Source organism: Arachis ipaensis, chromosome B3 (assembly GCF_059453495.1).
Source record: "Arachis ipaensis isolate K30076 ecotype BB chromosome B3, ASM5945349v1, whole genome shotgun sequence".
In the NCBI taxonomy this organism is placed as follows: Eukaryota; Viridiplantae; Streptophyta; class Magnoliopsida; order Fabales; family Fabaceae; genus Arachis; species Arachis ipaensis.
In genome coordinates this window covers 13,669,843-13,691,963 of record NC_142438.1, presented here as the reverse complement: position 1 = coordinate 13,691,963, position 22,121 = coordinate 13,669,843, and the positions used below count along the sequence as shown (strand labels likewise).

General features: G+C 36.9%; 2 protein-coding genes across 3 annotated transcripts in view; both read left to right on the top strand.

Annotated features, from left to right (window-relative positions):
* The first annotated feature begins 503 nt into the window (after window positions 1-503).
* Window positions 504-22,121, top strand: part of LOC107634189 (pentatricopeptide repeat-containing protein At1g34160) — a 190,865-nt gene continuing 169,247 nt past the window's right edge. Inside the window, exon 1 of the mRNA XM_016337759.3 lies at window positions 504-549. The gene's annotated coding sequence lies outside the window, so the exon portion shown is untranslated. The remainder of the gene's footprint in view (window positions 550-22,121) is intronic.
* On the top strand, window positions 11,683-17,648 carry TTA2 (fibronectin type III domain protein (DUF1423)). Of its 2 annotated transcripts, none has more exons than XM_016332545.3 (3): window positions 11,683-15,198; window positions 15,704-16,291; window positions 17,110-17,648. In XM_016332545.3, exons 1-2 carry the CDS (start codon window positions 12,072-12,074, stop codon window positions 16,258-16,260), a joined length of 3,684 nt encoding a protein of 1,227 aa, XP_016188031.1. In that variant the 5' UTR covers window positions 11,683-12,071; the 3' UTR covers window positions 16,261-16,291; window positions 17,110-17,648. The 2 variants fall into 2 exon arrangements, with proteins under 2 accessions (XP_016188031.1, XP_016188030.1); XM_016332544.3 differs by lacking the exon at window positions 17,110-17,648 and adding an exon at window positions 16,400-16,513.

Below are 22,121 nucleotides of genomic sequence, written 5' to 3'. Positions count from 1 at the left end.
AACTCTGGAGTCTAGACCATCATGTTCGGTTTGAATTTGACCTTAAGCCTCAGTTACACTCATACATGCACGGAAATGGACTTCAAAGCAGTAATTACACTTTGTTGTTAAGACTCCATAAACATGCATTCCACAAAAGTTTTGGTTTTGGCTATCGAAGATTGGAATAACATATTTAGCAATTGAAACATACATTACCAATATCGTGAAGCAAACGCTTGCACTATTTTATTCCTCCTTGTATTGCATTACGTTTTCATGCTAATTCCGTAAGCATTTATTTTTTTTAGAGAAGTCTATTGTTAGTCTTCTATTTTTTAGGTGTTTACGCCCTGTTAATTATAAAAAATAATTTATTTCTTTCATGAACTATAAAGAGTGGTTAGGTGTGGATCCTTTTTGTTGTTGATGGCAATGCCGGAGATGACAAGGGGATAAGCATTAGTGTTGTTAGGAGTTACCTAGATTGCTTTATGATATTCACTGGTTCTTTATGTTGTTTCGCTCCACTTGTTGTGTTGAGCTTCTCTCTTTCAAAAAAAAAGCTAGGTTCTTTTTTTTCTATATCAAAAAAACACATGGTGTAACACAATAAAATGGACGTGTGGCAAAAATTTTCATTGCTATGGTGGCAAAAAATTTTACTGCTATGGTATCAAATACAAATCGTAACCTACTTTTTGGGTTTTTAAAATTTTTTTGTTTCTGAAAATCACCAAACGCTGGCTGCGTTTTGAGTTTTTCATTTTTTTTTATTTTAGAGTTGGCCAAACGCTGGTTGCATTTTTGGAGCAACAATAATTAATTTTTTTTTGAAATCCACAAATGCAGGTTGTGTTTTGAGAGTCAGAAAGTTTTTCTTGAAGGCCTCAAAACACAGGTTGTGTTTTGTATAGAAAACAATATTTTAATCGAGAGCATTGCCCTTGCCTATAGATACAAAATGCAATTTCATCCTTTTTCACTTCTCCTCTTGCTCTTTCTTGTATATATTTCATAGTTGTAATTTTTTTTGGCAATTAGTTGTGTCAAAAAAATCGGGTTATGTGAGGTTGAGGTTATGGAAGGTGTTGTAAATTTGCAAGTGTATTATAACGGTGAGATTATACCAAACACACACGAAGGAGTGACTTTTGTTTGTGAATGTCCATTATCGTTTGCTATTCCATGCACCATGAGTTTTGTAGAGTTGTAAATAGTTTTTGTGATAACATACAAAGTCACATTTCGAAAAAATGTGAGCAATATTTTATACAGGAATTCTGTACAAGTATTTGGTGGACTGATACAGTTTCAAATAATCTCCATCACTGACGACGCAAGTATGCAACATATGTTCTGTATTTATCGACAAACCTGATTTCACGTGCCGATGATAGAGTTGTACGTTGAGTTTGAACAGCATACGGGGATTAATGCGGTTGGCGACGATGTCAACGTTAATGAACTCGGGGATATAGATTGGGAAAAAGATAACAACGACAGTGAAGATGAGTTTGAAGCCAACTATGAAGTCGATAACGAAAACGACGACGGAGACTTAGCAGGCAATCTGGCGGTACAAAATGAGGCGATGCGATTGTAAGTCAGCACCCCTTTGGCGTTCCATCTTTTATGCGGATTATGGATCTCGAAGCCATGCATGCCCCGAAATTTCCTGAGTATGCGAATATCGGTATATTATCTTATGATTATTAGTTAAAGTTACCACTACCATTAATTTTATTTGCCTTGTCCAATTGACGGTGGTTCGCATGTCGCAGGTGAAGGCAACGTTACGGCAGAAGATGGTGAGTTTAGTGTCAGAATGGAATTTGGTTCTAGGAAGTCGGTGATATCTGTAATCAAAAGCTACACTATCTCTAGAGGAATTGATTACACTGTTTATGAGTCTGAGCCACAGACATTCAATGCGAAATGCATGGGTTATGGTGCAGGGTGCAATTGGCTTATCCGAGCTAGCTTGATTCAAAAGAATGGGTGTTGGGAGATCAAGAGATACAATGTCAAACACACATGCACGATGGGCATGATTTCACAAGATCATGCCAAGTTGGACTCAAACACAATTGCAGATGCCATTAGGCAATTAGTTGAAGCAGACCCGTCGATAAAGGTGAAGTCTATTATTGCAGAAGTCAGTCCAGGTTCAACTACACTGTAAGTTACCGCAAAGCTTGGTTGGCAAAGCAGAAATCTGTCGCAAAAGTTTTCGGTGATTGGGAAGTTTCTTACCAGACTCTGCCAGTCTGGTTGAAAGCAATGACTGCAAAGATGCCAAGGTCTCGTGTTCAAATAAAAACGATCCCCGTTTACCGTGAGAGTGAGGAGGTTCAAGGTGTAAGAGTTTTCCATCGCATTTTTTGGAGCTTCTATCCGTGTATTGTATCATTTAGGCACTGCAAGCCATTGGTGCAAGTTGATGTCACACACCTGTACGGAAAATATAAATGTGCATTTCTAGTTGCGGTTGCACAAGATGGGAACCAAAACATTGTGCCTATTGCATTTGTGATAGTCGAGGGTGAGATGGCAGAAACGTGGGAGTTTTTCCTAACCAATTTGCAGAGATATGTTGTTACCATTGATGGCGTGGGCATTATTTCTGACTGCCATAACTCCTTCGACGCAGCAATAGCTCGCAGTAATGGTGCATGGTCACCATCAAGAGCATGGCACATGTTCTGCATCAGGCACATCGGGTCCAACTTGTTAAGGAGGTTCAAGGCTCTGTATTTGCATAAACTCGTGGTTAACACAGGTATTTGATTTCGCTGTTATGGTCTTATTCATAGTAATTTTGTGGCATCTACTTATGATTAAATGGTTTGTTCAACAAGCTATTCTAGGACGGAACAGGAGTACAACAAAAACTACCAATAGCTTAAGGAGTGGGGTGAGGCATATACTCAACTCAATGGTTCGATGAGATCGGTGTTCAGAGATGGGGTGTATTTATCCAGTGGCGTAGTCTGTGTCCAAGCAATACAAGATAAACTGCAACAGACTACTTCCTTGGTGCCTTCTTCGAATACAAAGATGGGTGTATTTATCCGGTGACGCATTCCATGTCCGTAAATTATACGAATGACCTTGAGACACTCCGACATTCAAACCACCGCCAATTAGGGGTGCACATGGGGCCGGGTGAAGCCGGGTTCGCCGTGACCCGAACCCGACCCTAAATAATGACCGGGTCTATTTATGAGACCCTTACCCAACCCTAGACCCGATGAAATCGTGTTACTTTCGGGCCACACTTAAGCCAGGTCTAAATTGGGTGAAGCCCGGGTTTTGATCAAGTTTATCACGACATCACCAAAAATTATATTCTACATCTTTTGAACCTCTAAATTTTGAAAAATAATTATTCCATAACAATGCAACATTCGCATAATAATAATTTAGAATCTAATAATAATAATTTAAAGTTTTATAATAATAATTATATCAATTACACATTAAACATTCAAAGTTCAAAAGACAATTAAAACAAAGTTAACAACCAACACAAGATTAACATAATAATAATAATAATTTATAGTGTCATACCAACCTATAACAACAAAATATTAAGTAGCAAACAACTACACGGGTCTAACAGGTTGGGGCCGAGTGACCCGAGGCTTGGCCCGAACCCGATTTAATAAATAACCAGGGCCATCTATTGAAACATCGGGTCTGACCGGGCCATAACGAAACCGGGCCAAATTAGCCCTGAAGTCATCGGGTCCGGTCCGGGTCTTCGGGCCGGACCGGGTCTTGTGCACCCCTACCGCCAATATCAGAAGCACCGACATCTGGCATGCTCGCACTGCTAGTGTCATACAAACCAGAACCACTCATCCCCAGAGCACTCGTTCCACCGTAGTCAAACCAGTGCTGAAGGTCATGTCCCAAAAATTTCTCTTCCTGTTGCAGATATTCATTCAAATTGAATAACTTGGTATGTGGTGGTGCGGAAGGACAATGATGATCTACATGACCCTACGATTGATCCATGTCGAAGTCACTGACATGACCTGATGTGGCATGACGACAAGCAAACTGCTGAGAAGTAGCAGGCCCTTGTTGCTCTGGTGACGGAAATAGATAATCTGTATCTCTCAGGATCTGAGACAAGCTGATGGTATCAGATCCACCCAACAGACTAAACTGACCATCTGTTGGAATAACCATCTGTCGTATATAGGGTTCAGCTGCCTGAGGTGGTTGTGGTTTCGGTATGTACGGTTGTTGTTGCTCCCACGCCGGTCACTGCTGTTGGCCGTAGGCCGGTGCCTGGAACTGCTGGACATATGCCAGGTCCTGAAAATACTGCTCATACCTTGACATCTGGAACTGATGCTCATATGCCGGGGCCTGAAAGTGGGTCTCTTAGCTATTATTTTTATCATAGTTATCAGAACCGAACCAGTATGATCGGGTCACCGGATCACTGATTCAACCGGTGGGTCACTGATTCACCCGGTTAACCCAGTCATAAATTAAAAAAATTATAAAATTATATAAATAAAATTAAAATAATGTCTTAAAACTAAAAATCCAACTCTTCACAAACATTAATAATTTAATATCAATTTTTAAACTAGTTTCTCGTACAAAATACTTTCTCAATTTAAATCAACAAGGACGAGCGAAAGATAACACAATCGATAAATCAAGTTCAATGGGTGATCTCAAAGTCAGCACCAATATCTTCTTTGGAGCTTGATCAATATTTCCCTCGTTTTAAAATTCTAACAAAAGAAACAACCACCAAAGTTTTTAAGCAACAAAAGATTTAGCTATTCAAGTATTCAACAAAAGAGTTTTTAAGCAACACAGCAACAACCACCAGAGTTCACTGATGAGAATCAAAAAATTTAACCACTCAAGTATTCAACTAATCAACTCTGTTATCTAGCAGCAAAATTTAACTCATTGACGTTATCCAGCAAAAAATAATTTGCTCAGGTTCAGCTACTCTAAAAAATTAAATACAACAGCAACAACCATTAGATTCAACAATTCTAACTAAAATTTGCTCAAGTTCAACAACAATTCTAAAAAAATTAAATACAACAGCAACAACCTCTAGATTCAACAACAATTCTATCTAAAATTTGCTCAGGTTCAGCAATAACTCTAAAAATCCAAATGCAACAGCAATAACTTCTAGATTCAACAACAATTCTAACTAAAATTTGCTCAGCTTCAACAACAACTCTAAAAAATTAAATACAACAGCAACAATCACTAAACTCAACAACAATTCTAATTAAAATATGCTCATGTTCAAAAATAATTCTAATTTCACCGAAATTACACTGAACCAATGAAAGAACAGGGTCGAAAATTGAAGGGAGCTCACCTGGTTGACTGGTTTCGAGACCACGACACAAGAATACAACAACCACCACCACCACTCGAGGGAGCAGATGCTGCTTGACTGGTTCCGGCGTCTGCTTCTGCCACCGACGAAGCGAACGTAGGAGCATGAGACTGCGAGGACGACCAAGGTGAGGGGACGAGGTGAGAGACCGAGAGACTGACGAGGTGAGGCCGTGAGAGACTGAGATGACAACTGACGAGGTAAGGGAAGAGACAAGTGAGTGATGAGGTGAAGGTGAGGACGTGAGCCACCGTGAATGATGGACTATCGAGCTCGAGAGAGAAGAGACACGAGGCTAGCTAGGTGTTAGGGGTGGGTTCCAATTCCATTCAGATTAGGGACATTAGCTATTAGGGTTTCCTACTTTCATTCATTCAAATCAACACAGGGGAAGAGGGGCTTGAAACGATGCCGTTGCAAGCATTTAAAAAAAAAAGTGACCCGGACCAGGTTAAATCAACTGGCCAAGTCACCGGTTTTAAAGTCAAATCGGGTTTTACCGGTTCCAGGGCTTGTCCAATTCGGTGAGTGGCTCGGCCCGACCAGGTGACCGCGTGTCCGAATTTTCGGTCGAACCGGCCAGGTCGAGCCGGGTTTGATAATACTTATTTTTATAACAATTTTATAACAAACATTACATTGACTAATAGGTCTAAAATGAGAAAAAATTTTAGGTCTAGGTACTTTAGGAATAATAAAGATGAGAGTATGGTTAACTGCTGAAATAAGAGATGGTTTCCTAAAAATTCGCTAAATCCAGAGAATGAGAGAGTCTTTAATAGTATTAAAACTGAAATCACTTCATCAAACACATCAAGGCATCGAATGAAATAAAAGTGAATTAAATTTAGCAATTTAAAGGCCTAAAAAGCATGTTTTCATGTTAAGCACAATTTAGAAATAATTCACAAAATCACGCTATTTTAGTGAATAAATGTAGAAAAAGTTAATAAAATCTACCAAATTCAATACAAAATAAACCATAAAATTGTAGTTTATCAAGTATCCCATGAGAATTGGAAGAACTTGGCTGGTAAACCATCCCAGCTAGGTGCCTTACAACTTCCCATGTTAAAGACAACATTTTAACTTTATCCACGGATACATTCTTTTTCATATAGTCCAGATCAGCAACTGAAATAGAAGAGAAAACACCTGAAAATAGGAAAAGGCGAAATCTCATGTTCCTTACAATATAACGTTTTGAAAAAAGATACATCAATGGCCTTAAGAGTATTGGGATTATCAATCCAATTGCCATCGCTGTCCATGAGAGCCATAACTTTATTCCTTCTTCTCTGACCATTTACTTTTTGATGAAAATATTTTGTATTTTTGTCACCAAGATTGATAATCTTGCATCTAGACATCTGTTACCAGTATCTCTCCTCCTGAATAATAATAGTTTCATATTCCAACCAAAAATCCTTTTGAAGCTTATCTACGAAAACGTTATATCCTAACGAGAGCTTCTGATTTATTCCCTCCATTCTAAGCATGATAAGATTTTTTTCCTAAAAATATGTCCAAAGATGTCTTCTTCTCTTTCCCAACTATTGTCCACCAGATTTTTGTAAGTTTTATGAAGAATCTATGGTGCTAAAAAAAAGAAAAGGTTTCTCTTCTCTTTCTACCATCAATTGGTTGAACTCTAATACAATAGGTAAATTGTCTGATATGAGTTTGGGTAAGTGCTTAACTCCCACAACAGCAAAGAGATTAGTGAACTCCACGTTGCACAGGAACCTATTAAGTCTCCTTTTAGTACCTCCTCTTTGCCAAGTGAAAGGTGGACTACAAAAACCCATGTCCTTGAGCCGATAATTGACAGTGCAGGCATTGAACTTTTTGTAATCTTGGGAGATGGTTAAGCTTTCTTCGGTGTCATTAAAGGATAAAATAGTTAAAATCCTCTCTAACACACCAGAGCTTAGAAATATTAGATGCTAAAAACTCAAGGTCCTCCTAAAATTGCCTTCTTTTCACCAAGTGGGGACTACCATACATGGTAGTGAACCACCTCGTATTATTCCCAGAGTTAGATATCTTCATGTGTATGAATTGTTCTTGAATATTGTTGGGTTCAACATTCCAAAAAATTTTATTCCACAAGCACCAAATACCCCCGAGAAGCCATTCACATCACTTATACACCAAGAGTCGAAACCCATCTTATTGATAATATTTTCAACTTTTCTACCTGAGACATGAGTTTCAATTAAAACACATAAGTTAATCTTATATCTTAGAGAGAAAGATCTTTAATAATACGAAGGAACTCCTTAGCAACTATTCCTCTACAATTTCAAACCAATAAATTCATGATAAACATAAAAGTTAAGGGTTGAGAAAACATCCTAATAAACAGAAAAAAGCTCAAACCTCCATAGACTTGGGACTTGAGGGAGATTCCTCCTAAACTATATGCTGCTCTTGAGCATTCATATCATCATCTCCGTGTAAAGGTTTTGGTTCCCTTGGGTCAGGAGGCTATTTGCTAGAGCTTCCTTCGAAAAAGTGTTGAGCACCTCGTCCCCTTATTTGAGCAACAATAGAGGAAGTAATGCTATCATTAATGTCAGTCACGAAAACAAATTCATCATCTTCATACTTTTTTGCAAGAATATTTTTTAGCTTACTAAATTTCTTCCAATAATCTTAATATCCTTCTTCCTCGCTTATCTTGATGTTTGAGCTGTCCACATCAATAGTGGAAGGTTGGATGCTTTTATTAATTATAACTTGCTTGCTTTCTTGTTTAGATTAGTTCTGATTTTTTTTTTGTTTTTTCTTACTTAGATCAGTAACTTTTTCCTTCATGTGTGGAGCCTCATATTTGCCTTTATGAGAAATCTTTGGAGTATTAAAATTGTTGTTATTTTTTCTGCCCATTTATAGAGTAGATCTTTTTTGGTATTAAAGTTTGTGTTTAATAGCAGTTGGTGTATTAATTTCTTTTTCATTGTCGTTATTGTAATCCCCTTCATTTGAGGAATCAGGGTCTTCTTCAGACAAAACTTGATACCTGGCCGAATAGAAGCTTTTTTTTCCCTCTTGGATTCTCTTTTGATTTCTGTTTGAGCTTCCTATTATTTCTCTTGATAAGCATTCAAGGGCCAAAGGGATTTCCTTCATTAATTCCATTATTTTTTCCATTTCCAACTATTTTTCCCTAATTAACGGATTCTATTTCATGATTTCTCGCTGCAAGAGATTCTTTCCTTGATTGGTGACCATCTCCCAACAGTCCACTCTTGTTTCTCTTTCTAACGTGTGCCTTCCTGTTTGATCTTTCCGATCGCTCTCTGTAGTAGTCTCCACCATGCGAGTTAGCATATCTCAAATTAGTTCATCACAATTTTTCACCCTATGACCATAGCAACCACACTTGAAACAAATTTGATGGAGCTCTTCGTATTCCATTCTGAAATCCTTCCCAATAGTCGAAAAAGAAGGGATGAGCTTTTGTTGCACATTTATTTCCGTGCAAATAAAAAAAATGTACCTTCAGAGTGGATGGATGTGAGTTCATCAATCTTTAACATCGTACCTAAAGCTTTTCCAACCTTCCACAAGAAATATATAATTCAACCAGAAGGTTAGAAATTCTCACCCAAACAGCCATTTTCTGAATATTCATGTCTTGGGGAAAAAACATAGGCCTCCATCTCTAGATCAATAGTTAATGATCTGCAACCATCCATAGTCCCTCAAAAAGGGCATGGGAATAATCTTCCTAATCAAAGAACCGAATTAAGAAGAAATTTTTCTCTAGATCCATGACTTTGACCACATCTTTCCTTATTCAAGATCAAATCTTCTCCAATTTTTTAATCTTGTGGAAGAAAAATCACAAGCCCATTGATGACGGTATTAATTGAAGATTGCAAGGAAATAAAGATTGGAAGTTATGCTAGAAGAAATCATTATTTAGATAGATTTAATTCTATTTTAGTTTTGATTCTGTTTTAATTTGAATTTGAATTTTAAATTAGGGTTATTATTTAAGGTAGAGGGAGACTCTTCGAAAGGGGCTTCTCTTCTTCGGCAATTCTGAGTTTTAATTTCTTAAGGATTTCAAGGACGAACATGAGTTTCTAATTCTCCTCAGTTAAGGTTAGGAACTCTGTTGATTCTACGGATTAATGTTTTAAGCTTTTCTACCTTTGATTTATGCATTGATATCTTTTCAAGAAAATATTTTCGTTCTTCATCTTAAAGGATTTGAATGTGTTGGGAAACAATTCTACTCTGATTTAAATTTTTTTAACTTCTTGAAAAGTTGATTAATTGAATAAAATTTGAAAATCGTTTCTCATAATTCTTAAGTTTTGAAACTGGATTACCTTCATTGTACCTGTCTTTCCATAGCTAATAGATTTAGATTCTTATCGAGAGGCTTCACGATAAGAGGTCGTTTTCAAGGTTTGCATCATTCATCATATTCTTCAAGCGAAACATCAATGTTAGGCTTAGGATTGAAAGGAACGTCTAGTTATGCGTTAAGAGCTACGACATCTTCATCTGACTTATACTCCTCGGCAATTAGGTCTCCTATCTCTTTAAGATTCAAGTTGTCAAAGTCATTGTCAAATGTCAACCACCATATCTCAATAAGACACCTTTCAACATATCTCAATAAGACACCTTTTAACGAGTAAATTGTTCCTTTGACACATCATCACCACTTTTATTATTGGATGAATTGAAAACTATCTCTTCATCAGTTATTGTTTTTATGGATCTAATTTGCCTCTACTTTCATATTGTATGTTAATGGATCTTCTACCATATTTTCTAATGGAGTTACATCATTTAGTTCATTCATTTTAACTTTTTTTATGTTTTTTTGCTACCAGATCTTTTTTATCCGGTGACCGCTTCTCTAGGTCGACAACAAGGTTCTCAGGGTTTATAGAAATTTTTTTTTTGTTTGTTTAAATTTAAAGTTTAACACTATATTTGGATATAAGAAAGAAAATAGGAAGAAAGAAAATAAAAAGAAAGAAAATAAGAGGAGATAAAATAAAAAGAAAAGTAGAATTATTGTGTGTCGTTTGGATGAAGAGAAATAGAAAAGAAAAAAAATAAAAAAAAAATTTCTTTGTTTGGATAGAAAAAAAATTAAAAAAAAAATTATAATAATATAAAATTACATTAATATTCTTATAATAAAAAATATAAATATTTTTATTTATGTTTTATTATATTTTATAAATATTATAAAATATTATAATTTTATATATTTAATTTAAATTATTTATCTAATATATATATATATATATATATATATATATATAATGTTTAAATGTGAATTTCTATTATAATAATATATTAAAATTATTAAACTAAATTTATATCGATAATTATTAATAATAATAAAATTATGAATAATATTATAAATGCACAAAAGATAACATTTTTTTTTGTTTTCTTATTTGCAGTGGAGAGAAATTTTTTTTAGTAGAATTCATACTAAAATTTTTTTTATTTTTTTTTAACATTTAAACAAAAAAAATTTCACTTATTTTTTTTTATTATTTTTTTTAATTTTCTCTTAAACCAAATATAGTGTAACAGTATACTATATTGGAAAAAAAGGTGCATTGCAAATTTGCAATACATAAAATCATTAATGATGATTGAGGTCTTATTACCCGTCGTTCATATTATTGGGTTTGGCAAAATGAAGCAATCACCTGCTTCCAATCCAACTGTTACTATTACTGAGAATACTAACCTTGAAAATGGAAATTAACAAGAAGAAAAAGGAAAAAAAAGAAAGAAAAATTATTAAATAAACATGGCATGAAACAGAAGGCGGTAAACGTGTCACCTCATGAGTGTTACACCAAACACACAGGATTGTGATTCCACTGCATGCGATCCCACCCCGTCAACCAAACAGAACACACTAGTACAAAGTACAAACAAGTCAAGTGCGCCTCTTTTTATATTTCGTGATTGTTATCAACTTATCATGTCTAAAATTATTGTCTAATTTATTAAAAAAAATTAAAAATTAATATTTAATTTTAAAAATATAAAAATAAATCATTTTAAATATTTAATTTTATTTCAAAAAAATTGTACAAAAATTTAGCACCAAATTATAAATCATAAAATTCACTCTATATTTTTTCAAAAACCCCACTATCCTGCGCCGGGTAAGCGTAATGCGCACCCACTACTATTTACCGTTTACCCTTTTCCCTAACACGCACGACGAGTGCGCTCTACGCACCTTGCGTGTCCAAGTCCAACTCTTTCTCATCTCTAGTTAAACACCGTTGACTACAATAAATCTCACACTTTTCCCATTTTTTCTATTTTCTTAACATTTTCGTTTTTCAAAATTTTTCTTCATATACTATGACCGCACCGCCACTCGCCGGAAAATCTTCGCCGGTGTATTTTTCGACTTCCGCTTCTCTCTTCGATAACGTCCTTTAGCTTTCGGTACTGTTCTCTGTCTTCTGCACATATCTTCTTCCCCGCTTCTAGCTTATTGCATTTTGGCCGTGTCTGAAACTTAGGGTTCCTGGAACCCTAGACGCCGCTTCCGGAACTTCTCCATGACATTCGGAGTGAGATTTTGGAGTTTTTCAGCTGATTAGGTTGGATTGGTGGCTGCATCTTGTTGTTCTCTGTTTCTGTGATTTTTTTTTTTCAATTCTGTTTACGGAAGTTCTTGAGAATGAAGCGATTGAGGTCAAGCGAAGATCTCCACTCGTACGGTGACAAGAATGGCTGCAAGGATTCGAATCTGAACCGGTCATTTTCGTCGTCGCAGCGAAGCTTCTACTATAAGCCTGACAGTGCACCGCGGAAAGGCTCGCTATCTTCGTCATCGTCTTCTCGCCATGACAGAGATCGAGCGTTGGATGAGGATCGGGAGGGTTCAAGGTTGGTTCGGAAGCGATCGGAACATGATTTCGACGGTTTCGATCGGAGGAAGGGGTTTGATCGGTACAGAGACGGTGGCGGTTACGGCGGCGGTGGAGGAGGAGATAGAAGTTTGATTCACCGGTCAGAGAGCTTCTGCGGAGGTTCGAGGAGGGAGTTTCCGAAGGGGTTCCGGTCGGAGAGGGACCGGCCGAGGAGGGAAGGCAGCGTGTCTTCGTGGCGGAGAGGGTTGAAGGATTTTGATGAGAACGGTGGCGGAAGCAGAGGGAGTAGTAGAGTTTCTTCGACGGCAGAGGAGAGGGTGGTAAGGTCGCCGAAGGGTTTGAGGGATGTGAAGTCGCCGACATGGTCGAAAGACTCCGAAAGTGAGCAATCGAAGAAGAGGTCTTCGTCTCCGAGAGTATCGCTGAGAGATGACAAGTCCAAGTCCAAGTCTAAGTCACCAACTTGGTCCAAGGACTCAGAAAGTGAGCAATCAAAAAGTTGTGAGCGGTCCAAGAGTGTTGAGCAGTTTAAGAGCGTTGAGCAGTCTAAGAATGTTGAGCAACCCAAGAGCGTTGAGCAGTCGAAGAGCATTGAGGTGAAGAAAACCGAGGAGTTGCAGGTTCAGAGTGGAAGCAGCAGTGAAATGGAAGAAGGGGAGTTAGAACCTGAGCCTGCTCCTGCTCCTGTTCCTCAGGCTGAACCAGAGGCGGCTCTCAAAGTTGCTTCTGAAAGTGAAGAACGCAAGGATTCTGCCCTTTTGGAGAATGCTGAGAAGGAAGTCATGAACGAATGTGAGGTCAATGCTACAAAGGCTGCAAAGGGCGATACACAATTATACGAGGAAAAACCTAATATGGACATTGATTCTGAGGTGAAAAATGCAGAAAAGGAAGCCGATAAGGTGCAAGATGTTCAAGACAATCCTGCGAAGGATGTTCCTGTTGCTAATACTGAAGTCAAACTGGCTCGTGATGTTGTTAATAGAAAAGAGGAGTGTTTGAAGGCTGACGATTCTGAGTGCAAGGAGGAAACAAAGAAGGATGCATATTTGGCGATGTCTGTGGTTAACGAAGAGGAGCAGAAACAGGACAAGGGTGTGGATTTAAAAGCTAGCGCAGGTCTTGACAAACCAGAGTTAAATGATGAAGTCTCAAAAGAGAATGAAGCTCCAAAAGAAGTGAATAGGGAATTCATGGCGGAGGGTGTGGCCAACAACATCAAGGATAAAGGGAAAAGCGTCTCTGTTACCCCAACTAATGTTGCCCATTCTTCAGAAGATGGCTTGTGGACTGATAGAGGATCAAGAGATCTTGCCACATGCTCTGCTGATGTTATGGACGGCCCTAGCACCAGAGGATTCGAGTTGTTTTCTAGATCTCCTGTCAGAAAACCGGAGAAAAAGGAGCAGTCAGGTCTCAGCAAGAAGGATGATGGTCTTGGAATGGAGCAGCTTGATCTTTCTCTTAGCTTACCAAATGTTCTGTTACCTATTGGTTCTCATGAGATGGCAACGCAAGCCCCTGGATCCCCCAGTCAAGCTCGGAGTGTGCAGTCATTAAGTACTACATTTTGTACCAACTCAGATGGTTTTACTGCATCAATGTCTTTTTCAGGCTCCCAATCTCTCTACCACAATCCAAGCTGTTCTCTAACAAAAAATGTAGTTGACTATGAACAATCTGTTGGCAGCCGCCCCTTATTTCAGGGAATTGATTGGCAAAGCCTATCTCAGAATGATCCCAAACATAAAGAAGTTCCTTATAGCAAGATAACTTCTGCAAATGGAAATGGTTCATTTTACCAATCTCAAGCATCATGGGGTGTTTTAGATGGTCAAGTTGTGAAGGGTCAACAATCTAGGGTCCTAGAAGGAAGCTCAAAAATGGGCAGCGGACTTGACAGGCAATTGAGTTTTCAGAAGCAGTTTTCGGGACAGTCAAGACGCCATGATGATGTTAGATCTCCTACACACAGTGCTGGGTCTCATGACATTGGGTCAAATTATAGTCGTGAGAAAAAGGGGGAAGCCAAGGATAGGAGTAGTGGTAGTTTGTATCGAACTACTAGCCAAAAGGAGCAAGAACAAATTCTGATGGGTGGAATTGACTTTGTTGAGACTATCATTGCAAAACTGGTTTCTGAACCAGTGAATGCGACGACTCGAAAGTTTCATGAAATGGGAGGACAGCCTGTAGCGTTTCTGAAGGAGGGCATTAGGGAAATCATGCTTAATCCAGATAAGCACGGGCAAATACTTGCTTTCCAAAAAGTTCTGCAGAATAGGTCTGACATAACCTTGGATGTCTTACTAAAGTGTCATCGAGTACAACTGGAAATTTTGGTTGCTTTAAAAACTGGTTTAACCCATTATCTTCACGTAGACAACAGCATTCCATCTTCTGATTTAGCTCAAGTTTTTCTGAACCTAAGATGTAGGAATCTTTCATGTCGAAGCCAATTGCCTGTGGATGAATGCGATTGCAAGGTTTGTACACAGAAGAGTGGTTTTTGCAGGGAATGCATGTGTCTGGTGTGTTCTAAGTTTGACAACGCATCAAATACATGTAGTTGGGTTGGGTGTGATGTTTGCCTTCACTGGTGTCATACTGATTGTGGGTTACGGGAGTCTTATATTAGAAATGGTCACAGTACTACTGGGACAAGAGGAATGACAGAGATGCAGTTTCATTGTATTGCTTGTGATCACCCGTCTGAGATGTTTGGCTTTGTCAAGGAGGTGTTTCAAAATTTTGCAAAAGATTGGCCAGTTGAAACCCTCTGCAAGGAGCTTGAATATGTGAAGAGAATTTTTAATGCCAGCAAGGACATGAGAGGGAGACAACTGCATGAGATTGCAGATCAAATGCTACCAAGGCTGGTAAACAAGTCGAACCTTCCTGAGGTTTTGAGGCACGTAATGTCTTTCCTTGTTGGTGAGTAACATATTTCTTGATAATTATATTATTGATAAATTACAACGCTTTGTTATTTCAATACTTTTAGCTGAATTCTACACTGTATATTGGTAAAATTTCCACAAGAACATATGGATAAATCTTATAATACTGAGTTATATTTGCTGTCTGAATGACATACACGAAAAGGTTTTGGTTGTCAGATTTGAGTGAATTCTGAAAACTTGAGAACGTGATGAATCTGAGTATGATAATTTGTTTTGCTGCAGTGTGTCATTCTGTTATACACTTAGATCTGTATTTTATGTGATTTGAACTCTTCATGAATTTAAGTCGAAGGCAGGAAATCTAATACTGCAGTTTTTCGTATTTGTATCATGCCTAATTGCCTATAAAGCATACTATTTCAGATCTCAGATTGTGCTATTTCCTAAGTTTGATTTTATTTTTTCATGTTTAAATTCCTAGTGCTTTCAAGCTAAATTGTGTTTGCATCTTTTTACCCTACATGTCCATATTTCAGATGGGGATTCTTCCAAATTAGCCATGGCTACAAACTTATCTGGGAAGGAACGAAGTAAGGAAATCAAAGGGGTAGCTGGGCCAAGCCAGGAAGCTTCTTGGCTGAAATCTACTTATTCGGAGAAGAAACCTGTGTTAGAAAGGCCAGCAAACATCCTTACCAGCTTTGATCAAAATGATAAAAGGACTCTGGCGCCTGAGCTGCAAATGAGTATTGTCCCAAAAGACTTCTGTTTTGATGAATTGGAGAGTGTAGTTAAAATCAAACAAGCAGAGGCTAAAATGTTTCAGTCACGTGCTGATGATGCAAGAAGAGAAGCTGAAGGGTTGAAACGTATTGCCCTTGCAAAGAGTGAGAAAATTGATGAAGAGTATACTCAGCGAATTGCGAAGCTGCGACTGGGTGAGACAGAGGAAATGCGTAGGCAGAAACTCGAAGAACTTCAAGCATTAGAACGGGCACATCTGGAGTATTTCAACATGAAAAGGAGAATGGAGGCAGACATTAAAGATCTTTTATCTAAAATGGAAGCTACTAAAAGGAGTCTTGCCCTGTGAAGCTGACAACACTCTAGAATAGTTCTTTCAGGTAAATGTAATCTTCCATCTTATAATTTGTAGGTTTCAATTCCATCTTAATGTTATGAGTTACTGTAGTTTCTGATCCATAGATTGATGTATCTATCTGCTGTTGTAGTTCATTTGGGATTCAAGCTGCTAACCAAGATCTTGTACAGAGATTCCAACAGTTAATTACTCTTATTAAACAATTGGAATTACAAAAGCTATTTAAACTAGATTACTATTAAAACACCCTTGCAAGAATTCCCACTATTTGGCTGCATTTGCTAGGCAGAATTTTTCTACTGACTCACAAGAGGAAAAGGATAAACTTAGCTACATATTGCGCTTTAAAAGTTTGCCTAGAGTCGAGACCTTAATCTTCGGTGTGTTGTTTTTATCTCAAATACTCCACGAAACTTCTCAGAGGGTTTTTTACTGTTTTATTTCATGTGTTGGTCTATCGTAATGCTCACTGTTTATCATTACAATTTTTATGCCAGTTTGAATTTTGAGAGGAAACTATTATTTCTACTTATGAAAGTTTTAAACGCTGACAAAGTTCCTCACGAAAAAAAGAAATTGAAGTTCTACCAATGAAAGATGAGTTTCGTAGGACAAAATTTTTCAAATACTAAAAAATTACCTAAAAATTCTAAATTACTCTTCTTCCAACCTCAGTTAACCTCACTAATTATTTCCAATCACCAATGCAAGTACAAGCAACACAAATTATTTTTCTTCTGAGCAAAACTCAACAACTTGATTGTTTTGTTTACCTCCTTGATTCTGATGATTGTTCCCTCATCCCTTCTTTCCTCCATTATTGCCCTGAACTTGGAACAGCCGGCTGGCCCACCACCACTGCCACTGCCTTGCTTTTCGTTACCTCCTTCACTACCACTGCCACCACCCCCACCCTTGGGAGCATTTGTGAACTGTGGATGGTTCCCATTCAGTTCACCATCATGGGGCTTGGGGGCTGCTTCATCTTGTTGGGAGGAGGAGGCGTGTCTATGTCATTGTCAAATCTATCGTCGTCATAGTCCTCATCATCCTCATCAAACACATGGTCTACTTCGTCATCGATGAAATCCTTGAAAAGAGCAAAGGCAAAGTTGAGATCAAACACATGGTCTACTTCGTCATCGATGAAATCCTTGAAAAGAACAAAGGCAAAGTTGAGATTTGGGAGAGTGGATGTTGATGTTTGGAGAGTGAGACAGTGAGGTGATAGGGATTAAAAGGAACAAATGGATCAAGATAATTAGAGTTAAAAAAACAGATAATTTAAAGTTTTTAGGTGATTTTTTAGTATTTAGATAATTTTATCGTTCAAAATTCATTATAAGTATAATTTTAATTTTTTTGGGTAGATTTATCAATGTTTAAAATTTTTATACGTAAAAATGGTAGTTAACTCAACCTAGAGTTTCATTTGCTAAGCTTTTGGTTTCAAAATGGAAAGGAAAGGTGGGTCATTTCTCTTGTGTTGGATAATGTATTTAGAATCAAATACTATTTGTACACTAAAATAAGTTATTAGTGTATTTGTGTATAAATTCATGCCAATGAATTATAACTAAAATGACATAATTTCTTTAATATTTATTTAAGAGGTTATAGGTTTGAGTCTCCTTATCTTTATCTTTGACAAAAAAAAAAATACATGTAATTTAATTTATTTTTAATATATATTTATATTTCAATATATATTTTATACTAAAGACTAAATACACGTAGTATAATTGATTTAGGATAATTAACTATTTATTATATGTTGGCATCAATATAACAACCGGTAATTAAGATGAAAGTTACAATGTATCGATGCTAAATTGATGATGCATACAATAATAAAAGGAATAAAAAGGAGAGAAAAGAAGTAAAAATTTAAATACAGTTGTTTTATGTAAAATTATTAATTAAAAATGATTAGATAATTCGGTAAAAATTTTAAAACTAATAATTTAAATGCGTTAGTTTATGGACAGATCTTATCAACTAATCAATCACATGGACAAGAGGAATCAGGCATAATAATTTGAGCTCTTTATTATGAATAAATATATAATATGAATATATAGTTATTTTTAATCACAAAAGATTTGAATTCTCATAAAATTAACTATAAAAAATTAAAATTAAAATTATATTTATATAAAATAAATTTTGTTCAATAAAAATAATCAATTATTAAAAAATTACTCAAAATTCCAAAACTACCTTTTTCATCGTCTTTAACCTTGAATGCTCTAACATTAACAACAATCAAACTACCGCATCTACTCTTTCTCTTCCTGCCCTTCATCCATCTCCGGCGCCTCGGCGTCGTCGCGCCTCCCCTCTCCTCTCTGTCGCAAGCTCGCACCCCGCCGTCGCTCCTCTTTGTTGCAAGCTAGCTCCTCTCCGTCGCTGTTGCTCCTCTTATGTCGGATCCATAGTGTTCTGCATTTCTTTCAATAGTTCAGAGAAACCGACGGCGTCGTAGCCAACCGTCGTCACCTCCTTCTCCTTAGCACCACCATCCTCCCAACAAACAATCATATTCAGAGATGAAAAAGCTAGACAGAACCTTCCTATGTGGGCATTGTTGAGCAGATTGAGTACGATCCCAATAGCTCCTCCAGCATCGATCTCATCCGATGGATCGATGAAGTCTGCCGCCGTGCTATGTTGGAGAAAGCCCTTGCTCAGCCGTTGCGCAAATCACTCCAGATATATAACTCCGCCGAAGGCAACAACTACATCTGTAGTGTGTTCGCGTTCAATTCGATGCTGCCGCCGCAGCACACTGGTTCAACAGCGAGGAACAAGTTTGTCAGCATTCTCGCCGAAGAAAAAAGCAGCTTCTGCTTCTGCGTCTGGATCCGAATTGCTTCCCCTCGGGTTGCCGAGGATTGCGGTGGCTCCGTTGAGAGTATCGTTCTTTGCCCCGCGAGCGAGAAAGGAGGAGATGCTGCAAGTTCGGAACTGGACGAAGAACAACCACGTCTGGACGCATAGGAACAAGCGCAAAGCTGCAATTTCTTGGCATGGCATCACGTGATAGGGTTCACAGCGCAAAGGAATTAGGGTTTGTGCTAGAAATTGGCCCATTTTTTATGCCCTTGTGAAACTAAATTGTTGGGAAGACGGTGGTGGTAAGGAGAAAGAGGAGAAGATCGAGTGAATCAGAGAAAAATGAATCCGATTCAGAGGAGTCCAGGAGTATATACGGTGGATTTTGCATGGGAGGTGATGGTTATGGGAGGAAGAGAAAAAGAGAGGAATATTTATAAAATTATTAACAAAAATTTAATAATTAATTATTTCTATCAAATAAAATTTATCTTATATAGATATAATTTTAGTTTTAATTTTTTATAATTAATTTAATTTGTGTTCAAAATTTTCAAGATTAAAAATGATTATTTACTCAATGTAACATTTTCTTTGATGTAGAGACGTGCTTTGTTTCGATGCTTGTAATTGCACAGTTTTGAATTTTCAATTGACATAAACCTTTCATTATCTTTCATAATATAGGCAAATTTTTAAGCGTAGATGGTATAAAAGTATCTGCATATAGATTTGATTTTGTTGAATTTCTGTATGACTACTTTATATTAATATTGGCAGCGTAATTCTCTCACCTGAAAAAAAAGGTACCTTTTGTTGTAGAATAAATAAAAAAATAATATAAAATATAAATAAAAAATTTTAATATTGATATTTACTAATATAATTATTTTATTATAATAATAGAAGTAATAAATATATTTACTAATATTATATATGTAGTAATGTATATTCAAAAAAGAGAGGAAAGAGAGTTTATATGAGAAAGAAGAGTATTTCTATTTCTATTGTTTGTGTATTTTATTTAGAAGTTTAAGTCTCTATTTATATGTGCACACGATGACATCTTTTTAAACTACAATAAATAGAGTCATCCTTGATAAACTAAGTTTCATTGGAAATTGACATCCACATCCGATCTTATCACAATACTCCCCATTGGATGACTATTTAAGATTATTGTCTCGTTAAAACCTTACTAAAGAAAAACCCAATAGAAAAAAATTTAATGAAGGAAAAAAAATACAATATCTTTTGGGGATGGGGATTGTCTCATTAAAAATCTTGTCAAGAAAAACCCAATGGGAAAAAACCTGACCAAGAAAAAAAGAGTACAGTCTCCCCCTCTTGTCGACATCATTTAATGTCTCAAAATCGGCGCATTCCAATCTCATGTACCAATCTTTCAAAGGAAGATTTTGGAAGTGACTTTGTAAATAAATCTGCCTGATTGTCACTTGAGCGGATCTGTTGGACATCAATTGTCCCCTAATTTTGAAGATCATGAGTGAAGAAGAATTTGGGAGAAATATGTTTTGTTCTATCACCTTTGATATATCCGCCTTTAAGTTGAGCAATACATGCTGTATTATCTTCAAACAGGACAGTTGGAGCTATCTTCTGATCAATCAGTTCACATGATGACAGAATATATTGGATCAAACTCCTCAACCAAAAACACTTGCGACTAGCTTCATGTATCGCTAGTATTTCAGCATAATTAGAGGATGTTGCTGTAATCGTCTATTTCGTGGACCTCCATGATATAGCTGTACCACCATATGTGAATAGGTATCCTGTTTGAGATCTCCCTTTAAGTGAATCAGACAAGTATCCACTATCTGCATAGCCAACTAGTTGTGACTTGGATCCATATGGATAAAACAATCCCATATCAACCGTTCCATAAAGATATCGAAAGATTTGTTTGATTCCACTCCAATGTCTTCTGGTTGGAGAGGAACTATATCTTGCTAGTAAATTCACAACAAATGATATATCAGGTCGTGTATTATTAGCAAGATATATTAGCGTTCCAATGGCACTAAGATATGGTACTTTAGGACCAATGATATCTTTATTTTCTTCTTTAGGACAAAATTGATCATTTTCCACATCCAAAGACCTTACGATCATTGGGTACTTAATGGATGTGACTTATCCATATAAAATCTCTTTAAGATCTTTTCTGTGTATGTTGTTTGATGAATAAAGATCCCATTTTTATATGCTCGATCTGTAGGCCGAGACAAAATTTAGTCCTTCCAAGATCTTTCATCTCAAACTCTTCTTTTAGAGTTTTTATAATTGTTGGAATCTCTTCAGGAGTCCCAATTATATTTAAATTATCAACGTACACAGCAATTATAATGAATCCAGATGCAGATTTCTTTATGAAAACACATGGACAGATATCATCATTCTTGAATCCATTTTTGGCCAGATACTCAGTAATACGATTATACCACATTCGTCCAGATTGCTTTAGACCATATAAAGATCTTTGCAATTTGATTTAATATAACCCTTGTGAATATTCATTAGATGGTTTAGATATCTTTAGTCCTTCAGGGACCTTCATATAGATATCCCGATCTAATGAGCCGTATAAATAGGTTGTTACAACATCCATTAAATGCATATGCAGTTTATGATATGCAGATAAACTGACCAAATAACGCAATGTTATCGCATCCACTAAAGGGGAATACACTTCTTCATAATCTATACCGGGTCTCTGTGAAAAACCTTGTGCTACAAGTCGAGCTTTGTAGCGTACAACTTCATTTTTCTCATTTCGTTTTCTCACAAATACCCATCAGTATCCAACAGGTTTTACATCTTCTGGTGTACGGACTACAGGTCCAAAGACTTCACGTTTTGCAAGTGAGTCTAGCTCAGCCTTCATGGCTTCTTCCCATTTTGGCCAATTATTTCTTTGTCGACATTTTTCGACTGATCTTGGCTCAAGATCCTTACTTTCATGCATGATATTTAATGCCACATTATATGCAAAT

Coding starts and splice junctions, on each gene's coding strand:
- TTA2 (XM_016332545.3), top strand. CDS start 12,072: ATGAAGCGATTGAGGTCAAGCGAAGATCTCCACTCGTACGGTGACAAG. Junction 15,199..15,703: donor CGTAATGTCTTTCCTTGTTG/GTGAGTAACATA, acceptor TCCATATTTCAG/ATGGGGATTCTTCCAAATTA.